A 10,255-nucleotide genomic window follows, 5' to 3' on the forward strand; every position below is an offset into this window, starting at 1 on the left:
AGGAGCAGCTGCTGAAATCCTACAGAAATCCTACTGTAGAACTAGCTCACATTACAGCTGCAGTAAAAGTGGGCAGAATCTGCTCTCCTGTGTGTGATGTCACCTTCCCCTCCCAATCTGGGGGTTTCAAAGAGGATAAGGGAGAATGAAATTTAGGATCACAGTGCGGAGCCATTTTGTTGGTGGCCGCAAGCGCAAACTGATCCTAATATGATTGAAGTGTCACTAAGGCAAGCTGCATCGTGCTCCACAGTCTTCCTATGCCCCGCTCGCTGACAGTCTCCCTAAGCCCCGCTGTATCTCGTGCCCCCATATACTGTGCTGCCGGGTAGCAGTGATTGCACCATAAATGACCCTGGCTGCTCCCCACTCTGCCGGTCACCCGCACCCCACTCTGACGTACACCCCCCCCCCCGCACTCCGCTCACACCCCCTCTCAGCGTGTGGTCACCTTGGGCCTCCGCGCCTCGCTGCTATGTACTGTGATTGCTGACAGGACAGGCTGCCGGGGGCGCAGGTCTGAGGTGAGTGCATGCGGCTGGAAGCGTTGATTACGACATGACATCTGTAGTGCAGTGTCACTCAAGCTGCAGATCACCCCTCCTCGCCGCATGTCACCTCGGACCTCCGATCCCGGCCGACACCAGTACTCACCCCATCCATCTATCCCAGTGGGTGACAGAGGGAAAGTGGAGCACACAGCATACGCTGTTAGCTCCACAAAGATGGCGCTAATCTCCTCCCTGTGCTGTGATCTGAACAGCCCAGTGGGCGCATCCAGGTCACAGCAGGGAGCTCTCCTGTAATAAGTATAGGGGTCAGAGCCCGACCATCAGAGTGAATGCACAGAGGGCTGCCATAAAGGAGGTGGGTAACTTATTACACACAGCAAATCCAGCATGGCAGCCTTAAATAAAAACTAAATAAACAGTGAATTTATTTTGTATTAAAAAGAATAGTGATTATGAAATCAAGTATCAATACAAAAATAAAAAGCATGACACCTTCCTTTGAAGTGTTATACACCGCTTCAGATGATTTTCACCAGTTTTTTCATATGGTGGGGGGCATAAAAAAAAAAAAGTTTCCCCACCTTCTCCATGAAAATTGGCCCACACTCAAATGTCACCCAAGTGCTGTTCCAGTTTTCCGCAGACACAGACTTGCACAAATCTGACACTGATCAAGATTGGATGGGTCTTCGTGATATTATGTGCAACCATCGTTCAGCGAAACATCATGAACACGTCACGTCCCATACACTATTACAGTGAATGTACTGAGCACTGTACGTTATACATACGGATAGCACATGTAAGAGAAAAACTGACGTCTGAACAAGGCCTTACAGCCTGTTTATTAGTCAGAGCATGTAGTGGTGGGAAATCAGCTGTCTAAATGGCCTTTACAGCAGTAGCCGGTCCATAATCATGTACAAAAAAGAAAAAACGTTCTGCTCAGGAAATAACAGCTAAAGTTTCATTAATTTCACTACACTGTACCTGCTCATCTATCGCCGAATCTTCATTTTCCACCTTGATGGTTAAGGACTGAGGGCTGAGCGATGTCGGAGTAGTCCCTGGTGTGTCAGGCTTGCAGGATTCCTCTGTAATAACCAAGAAATGAAGCTCAACATCATTAAATCCTTTATGGACACATTTGCCTGGTAGGCGCACTAACATTTCCAGCTCTCAGAGGACCGTGCCTTAAGCCACCTAATCAGCCTGGTCACTGCCTCAAAGTACATATATATATATAAATAAAATGACTCCACGTCGCCTGTCGAGTTTATAAACAAATACATGTAGCTTTATCTGCCAGCAGCAAGGTATAAAGAAGCAAAGCAGAATGATATCGGCTTGTGGGAGAAGATTCATTAGAACTTAAATGTATGCATTTTCTGGGATTCTCAGGAAACAGAGTTGTCCGAACCAGTGACCGACAGCCTCTACTGTATCAGTGGGTACAAGGAGATAGCTGTCAATCACTAGTAGGACCACCCACTGGACTCAAATATAAACATCATAGTTTTAGAGGAGTGGTAGATGGCAGGTATCCCATATTGGTCTCAGCAATGCATGAATAGTAAGGTCATGTTCACATGTCCAGGATTTGCCTCCTTACAGAGAACCTGTCATCTGATGTATGGTGCTCAGCGTGAAGCAGCGTCTGGCTGCAAGATTGCAGTTGTGCATGGTTCATACTGGAATACTGCAGTGTTTAAGAGAAATATACAGTGGAACCTTGGTTAACGAGAACAATCCGTTCTGGGAGTGTGCTTGTTAACCAAGTTACTCGTTCAGCAAAGCAACATTTCCCATAGGAAATCATTGCAATGCAGACAATTCGTTCCACAACTTGTTAAATGTCCCATTCTGGTCCCCTGTTGTGCCATTCCACACACGCACAAACACACACACACACACACACACACAAACACACACACACACAAAATATGCTCACCTTACCTTCCGTTCCATCGCCGGTCTCCTGGGACTGGCTGTTCTCCGGTAAGGGGTGTGTATCGGGTTACCATCACGACGAGGGAGGAACTTCCGCTACCAGAGCGCTGAAGTCAAAGGCAGGAGCCGCTTGCCTCTGATTGGTCAGCGCGCTACCTTTGAGAAGTGGCTGACAGCGGAACTTCCTGCCTCGTTGCGATGCTTGCCGATGCACAGCCTATACCGGTGAACTACAGGACCCAGGAGGCCGACGATGGAACGGAAGGTACACATATTATGTGCACCTTACCTTCCGTTCCATCGCCGGCCTCCTGGATCTTGTAGTTCGCCGCAAGGATTCCTCCCTCGTTGCGATGTACCGGCGAACTACAAGAACCATGAGACTGGCGATGGAACGGAAGGTAAGGTGAACATAATACTGTATGTGTGTGCGTGCGTGTTTGTTTGTGCGTGCTTGTGTGTGTTTGTGTGGACTGCAAGAGTGGGTTAGAGGTGGATGTACGGAACCGGAAGTGTGTGCGGTGAGGATTTCGCTCGTACAGTAAAGCTTTCTCGTAAACAGAGTTACAAATTTACATAAAGCTTTGCTTGTAAAGCGAAATTTTCGTTAACTGGGTTACTCGTTAAGTGAGGTTTCACTGTACTTTAAAAAGCTAGCTGGGGACTATGGGGCAAATTCATTAAGGTGCTTATTCGAAAAATTGGGTGAAAAACACCTTCAAGTAAAGGCTACACGATGACGTTGGCTAAGACACTTGTCGTGCACCCAAGGTTGACTGTTTAGCTACTACAACCAAGGGCACCACAACTAGCAAGTCATAAAAAGTCTAAACTTGTGGGATTTGTGTGTCTCTCAATGTGTAGTAGGTGCCACCAAGTGAATCTGTGTCCCAGCTAAAGTGGCTGTGTGGCCCTAGCCTACTAAGTCGCAATATTTTTGATATTGCGACTTTGGCATTTTCACTCCAGTTCTGGCTAGCCATGTCAATATAGAAGGAGCAATGGCAGGACGGGGTGTGTCTATGCCCACCTGTATAATTAATGACGTTACACCACTTCAGAAACGTACTCTGGTCCCCGACTGTATCATTATCTCTGCCAGAGGCACACGCCAACTGCAAGAAGCACCTAAATCATTCAGCGATTGATGCCCCTTACTGAATTAGGCACATCTTAGTCCAGCAATCCCGTATATTAAAATTGGCATGTACAAAGCAAGTGTTCATGATTTGGGGCCTGTGTGTCACGACTGACTAGTCTGAGGCACATCTCTGGTGGCTTCGCCCTCCCTCCCCTGGACTCACAGGTGTCTCTCTATGTGAACAAGGGGAGAAACCCATCAGTAAAAAGGATTGAGGTGGGTAGAAGACTCGTACCAGTCAGCCGAGAGACCTCAGGGCTAACTCCTCACCCATGTGCAATCACAACGTGCAGAGAAAAGCACACATGTGCAGAGGAAGATCTCCACCATGTAAAGTTGTAAACGTGCTTACCGGATGCTCGCCGCTGCTCCTGCATCTTCTGAGATGTCTGTGGATAGACAGGGAGTCATGTTATTACTGATGACACCTTGTTAGCACTTCTGCATTAGGTGAGCTATGCTTGCATGGTGCCATTTACCAGAACTGACATTGCACTAGAGTTGCCAAGAACAAATGATGGTAACATGGCATCAGCCTCACATGGCACGTATACTACGGGTACTGTGAGGTGGCAGTCATGAGACCATTAAAAGGGATGACAACAAAAAGCCATCTATAGATTGCTATAAGGAGATCTGACGCAAGCCCACAGAAATATAGTGTAGTAAGCTGATTACCAGTATAGTGAGAGCGCCGGCAGGGCAGAGAGGGAGCAAGCGGGCGCCGGCAGGGCGGGAGCGAGAGGGCGCCGGCAGGGCAGGGCGGGAGCGAGAGGGCGCCGGCAGGGCAGGGCGGGAGCGAGAGGGCGCCGGCAGGGCAGGGCGGGAGCGAGAGGGCGCCGGCAGGGCGGGAGCGAGAGGGCGCCGGCAGGGCAGGGCGGGAGCGAGAGGGCGCCGGCAGGGCGGGAGCGAGAGGGCGCCGGCAGGGCGGGAGCGAGAGGGCGCCGGCAGGGCGGGAGCGAGAGGGCGCCGGCAGGGCGGGAGCGAGAGGGCGCCGGCAGGGCGGGAGCGAGAGGGCGCCGGCAGGGCGGGAGCGAGAGGGCGCCGGCAGGGCGGGAGCGGGCGGGCGCCGGCAGGGCGGGAGCGGGCGGGCGCCGGCAGGGCGCAGGCAGGGCGGGCGCGAGAGGGCGCAGGCAGGGCGGGCGCGAGAGGGCGCAGGCAGGGCGGGCGCGAGAGGGCGCAGGCAGGGCGGGCGCGAGAGGGCGCAGGCAGGGCGGGCGCGAGAGGGCGCAGGCAGGGCGGGCGCGAGAGGGCGCAGGCAGGGCGGGCGCGAGAGGGCGCAGGCAGGGCGGGCGCGAGAGGGCGCAGGCAGGGCGGGCGCGAGAGGGCGCAGGCAGGGCGGGCGCGAGAGGGCGCAGGCAGGGCGGGCGCGAGAGGGCGCAGGCAGGGCGGGCGCGAGAGGGCGCAGGCAGGGCGGGCGCGAGAGGGCGCAGGCAGGGCGGGCGCGAGAGGGCGCAGGCAGGGCGGGCGCGAGAGGGCGCAGGCAGGGCGGGCGCGAGAGGGCACAGGCAGGGCAGAACAGAGAGAAGGCGCAGGCAGAACAGATAGAGAGAAGGCGCAGGCAGGGCAGACAGAGAGGGCGCAGGCAGGGCAGACAGAGAGGGCGCAGGCAGGGCAGACAGAGAGGGCGCAGGCAGACAGAGAGGGCGCAGGCAGACAGAGAGGGCGCAGGCAGACAGAGAGGGCGCAGGCAGACAGAGAGGGCGCAGGCAGACAGAGAGGGCGCAGGCAGACAGAGAGGGCGCAGGCAGACAGAGAGGGCGCAGGCAGACAGAGAGGGAGCAGGCAGACAGAGAGGGAGCAGGCAGACAGAGAGGGCGCAGGCAGACAGAGAGGGCGCAGGCAGACAGAGAGGGCGCAGGCAGACAGAGAGGGCGCAGGCAGACAGAGAGGGCGCAGGCAGGGCGGGCGCGAGAGGGCGCAGGCAGGGCGGGCGCGAGAGGGCGCAGGCAGGGCGGGCGCGAGAGGGCGCAGGCAGGGCGGGCGCGAGAGGGCGCAGGCAGGGCGGGCGCGAGAGGGCGCAGGCAGGGCGGGCGCGAGAGGGCGCAGGCAGGGCGGGCGCGAGAGGGCGCAGGCAGGGCGGGCGCGAGAGGGCGCAGGCAGGGCGGGCGCGAGAGGGCACAGGCAGGGCGGGCGCGAGAGGGCACAGGCAGGGCAGAACAGAGAGAAGGCGCAGGCAGAACAGAGAGAAGGCGCAGGCAGAACAGATAGAGAGAAGGCGCAGGCAGGGCAGACAGAGAGGGCGCAGGCAGGGCAGACAGAGAGGGCGCAGGCAGACAGAGAGGGCGCAGGCAGACAGAGAGGGCGCAGGCAGACAGAGAGGGCGCAGGCAGACAGAGAGGGCGCAGGCAGACAGAGAGGGCGCAGGCAGGGCAGACAGAGAGGGCGCAGGCAGGGCAGACAGAGAGGGCGCAGGCAGGGCAGGCAGAGAGGGCGCAGGCAGGGCAGGCAGAGAGGGCGCAGGCAGGGCAGGCAGAGAGGGCGCAGGCAGGGCAGGCAGAGAGGGAGCAGGCAGGGCAGGCAGAGAGGGAGCAGGCAGGGCAGACAGAGAGGGCGCAGGCAGGGCAGACAGAGAGGGCGCAGGCAGGACAGACAGAGAGAGGGCGCAGGCAGGACAGACAGAGAGAGGGCGCAGGCAGGACAGACAGAGAGAGGGCGCAGGCAGGACAGACAGAGAGAGGGCAGGCAAGGCAGACAGAGAGCACACAGCCACACACCTCCCAGCACCCAGGCTGCCCGAAGCCCGGTGCCTACAGCAGCCAGCTATGCGTCAACCAGAATAGACGGATGTGAGCTCAACTGACTACGATGACGTCACTTCCTAATGCCTCACGAACTTTGGGAAATGTAGTTCTCATTCCCACGTTCGGGAAACGCCAAAGTTTTGCCACTAGAGGGCTCCAAAACTGTACGCCGCTGCTCCAACGAGCCTGTAGATCACGTGACGCATGTTATATAGCAGGATTGGCTCTTTACAGCTGTATGATCCTCCAGGATTTGGCGGCCGTGGTCACGCTGTGAGTGTGAGTGTGAGTGTGAGTGCGCACCACACGCCAATGTCTGCTGCTGACACATCCTAACTGCTTCAGTGGGGATCAGTGTATTTACTGAATGATGATGGTTGGCAGCCCATCACCGGGATTCACTGAGCGATGTGCAGCATCATTTTTGTGTTTTTTGGTTGCCCTACTAAACAGGCATCCATACAAACGATGCTGAAGTTGGTTTCTTATTCGTCAGTTTCTTATTCGGCAATTTAGTTTTTTCAGTTTTTTATGCATTTATCAACCATAATAACACATCACAATAATAAAATACAATGCACTGATGTGCCCTAATATACATACACTCAAACTCAGCTGTGAAAAATATAAAACTGGAAAAAAAATGGGCATCAAAGTGGGCACCAAAGTATGTTAGTGAAAAGGTTAAATTGCTTTGGGCCACTGATCTAACACCACAAGTGCATATCTAGTGATGCCCCACATCAAACTCAAGTGTCTCCAGCCTGGCCCAAACAGGTTCTGGGCATCAAAACTGGCATCAAACTGGGCACACAACCAATTTTCACAGATTTGAATAAGTAACTGGTGTTTTTGAGGGGTTAAATGGCTTTGGGCCACGGATCTCACACCACATTCACATACCTAGTGATGGCACACATCAATATTAGATCCCTCCAGCCTGGCCCAAACAGGTTCTGGGCATCAGAACTGGCATCAAAGTGGGCAAATGGCCAGTTTTCACAGATTTGAATAAGTAACTGATGGTTTTGAGGGGTTAAATGGCTTTGGGCCACGGATCTCACACCACATTTACATACCTTGTGATGCCACACATCAATATCAGATCAGTCCAGCCTGGCCCAAACAGGTTCTGGGCATCAGAACTGGCATCAAAGTGGGCACACAGCCAAATTTCACAGATTTGAATAAGTAACTGATGTTTTTGAGGGGTTAAATGGCTTTAAACCAATGATATCACACCACAGTTACATACCTAGTGATGCCACACATCAATATCAGATCAGTCCAGCCTGGCCCAAACAGGGTCTGGGCATCAGAATTGGCATGAAAGTGGGCAAATGGCCAGTTTTACAGATTTGAATAAGTAACTGGTGTTTTTGAGGGGTTAAATGGCTTTGGGCCACTGATCTCACAACACATTTACATACTTAGTGATGCCCCACATCAAACTCAGATCACTCCAGCCTGGCCCAAACAGGTTCTGGGCATCAGAACTGGCATCAAAGTGGGCAAATGGCCAGTTTTCACAGATTTGAATAAGTAACTGATGTTTTTGAGGGGTTAAATGGCTTTGGGCCACTGATCTCACACCACATTTACATACCTAGTGATGCCACACATCAAATTCAGATCACTCCAGCCTGGGCCAAACAGGTTCTGGGCATCAGAACTGGCATCAAAGTAAGCACACAGCCAATTTTCACGGATTTGAATAAGTAACTGGTGGTTTTGAGGGGTTAAATGGCTTTGGGCCACTGATCTCACACCACATTTACATACCTAGTGATGCCACACATCAAATTCTGATCACTCCAGCCTGGCCCAAACAGGTTCTGGGCATCAGAACTGGCATCAAAATGGGCAAATGGCCAGTTTTCACAGATTTGAATAAGTAGCTGATGTTTTTGAGGGGTTAAATGGCTTTTGGCCACTTATCTCACACCACATTTACATACCTAGTGATGCCACACATCAAATTCAGATCACTCCAGCCTGGCCCAAACAGGCTCTGGGCATCAGAACTGGCATCAAAGTGGGCAAATGGCCAGATTTCACAGATTTGAATAAGTAACTGGTGTTTTTGAGGGGTTAAATGGCTTTGGGCCACTGATCTGACACCACATTTACAAACCTAGTGATGCCACACATCAAATTCAGATCACTCCAGCCTGGCCCAAACAGGTTCTGGGCATCAGAACTGGCATCAAAGTGGGCAAATGGCCAGTTTTCACAGATTTGAATAAGTAGCTGATGTTTTTGAGGGGTTAAATGGCTTTTGGCCACTTATCTCACACCACATTTACATACCTAGTGATGCCACACATCAAAATCAGATCACTCCAGCCTGGCCCAAACAGGCTCTGGGCATCAGAACTGGCATCAAAGTGGGCAAATGGCCAGATTTCACAGATTTGAATAAGTAACTGGTGTTTTTGAGGGGTTAAATGGCTTTGGGCCACTGATCTCACACCACAGTTACATACCTAGTGATGCCACACATCAAATTCAGATCACTCCAGCCTGGCCCAAACAGGTTCTGGGCATCAGAACTGGCATCAAAGTGGGCACACAGCCAATTTTCACAGATTTGAATAAGTAACTGGTGTTTTTGAGGGGTTAAATGGCTTTGGGCCACTGATCTCACAACACATTCACATACGTAGTGATGGCACACATCAATATTAGATCCCTCCAGCCTGGCCCAAACAGGTTCTGGGCATCAGAACTGGCATCAAAGTGGGCAAATGGCCAGTTTTCACAGATTTGAATAAGTAACTGATGGTTTTGAGGGGTTAAATGGCTTTGGGCCACGGATCTAACACCACATTTACATACCTTGTGATGCCACACATCAATATCAGATCAGTCCAGCTTGGCCCAAACAGGTTCTGGGCATCAGAACTGGCATCAAAGTGGGCACACAGCCAAATTTCACAGATTTGAATAAGTAACTGATGTTTTTGAGGGGTTAAATGGCTTTAAACCACTGATATCACACCACAGTTACATACCTAGTGATGCCACACATCAATATCAGATCAGTCCAGCCTGGCCCAAACAGGGTCTGGGCATCAGAATTGGCATCAAAGTGGGCAAATGGCCAGTTTTACAGATTTGAATAAGTAACTGGTGTTTTTGAGGGGTTAAATGGCTTTGGGCCACTGATCTCACAACACATTTACATACTTAGTGATGCCCCACATCAAATTCAGATCACTCCAGCCTGGCCCAAACAGGTTCTGGGCATCAGAACTGGTTTCAAAGTGGGCAAATGGCCAGTTTTCACAGATTTGAATAAGTAACTGGTGTTTTTGAGGGGTTAAATGGCTGTGGGCCACTGATCTCACACCACATTTACATACCCAGTGATGCCACACATCAAATTCAGATCACTCCAGCCTGGCCCAAACAGGTTCTGGGCATCAGAACTGGCATCAAAGTGGGCAAATGGCCAGTTTTCACAGATTTGAATAAGTAACTGGTGTTTTTGAGGAGTTAAATGGCTATGGGCCACTGATCTCACACCACATTTACATACCTAGTGATGCCACACATCAAATTCAGATCACTCCAGCCTGGCCCAAACAGGTTCTGGGCATCAGAACTGGCATCAAAGTGGGCAAATGGCCAGTTTTCACAGATTTGAATAAGTAACTGATGTGTTTGAGGGCTTAAATGGCTTTGGGCCACTGATCTCACACCACATTTACATACCTAGTGATGCTGCACATCAAAATCAGATCACTCCAGCCTGGCCCAAACAGGTTCTGGGCATCAGAACTGGCATCAAAGTGGGAAAATGGCCAGTTTTCACAGATTTGAATAAGTAACTGGTGTTTTTGAGGGGTTAAATGGCTTTGGGCCACTGATCTCACACCACATTTACATACCTAGTGATGCCACAC

General features: G+C 52.2%; 1 protein-coding gene across 2 annotated transcripts in view; it reads right to left on the minus strand.

Moving 5' to 3' along the window:
• The window catches only part of LOC142311102 (uncharacterized), a 39,006-nt gene extending 32,601 nt beyond the window's left edge, over positions 1-6,405 (minus strand). For both annotated transcript variants that reach the window (XM_075349207.1, XM_075349206.1), the window contains exons 1-3: positions 6,321-6,405; positions 3,956-3,992; positions 1,503-1,606 (exon numbers count right to left, since the gene is read on the minus strand). In XM_075349207.1, coding sequence (XP_075205322.1) covers positions 1,503-1,606; positions 3,956-3,980 — 129 coding nt within the window. In that variant the 5' untranslated portion in view covers positions 3,981-3,992; positions 6,321-6,405. The remainder of the gene's footprint in view (positions 1-1,502; positions 1,607-3,955; positions 3,993-6,320) is intronic.
• Between the last annotated feature and the right edge of the window lie 3,850 nt (positions 6,406-10,255).

Source organism: Anomaloglossus baeobatrachus, chromosome 5 (assembly GCF_048569485.1).
Source record: "Anomaloglossus baeobatrachus isolate aAnoBae1 chromosome 5, aAnoBae1.hap1, whole genome shotgun sequence".
NCBI lineage: Eukaryota > Metazoa > Chordata > Amphibia > Anura > Aromobatidae > Anomaloglossus > Anomaloglossus baeobatrachus.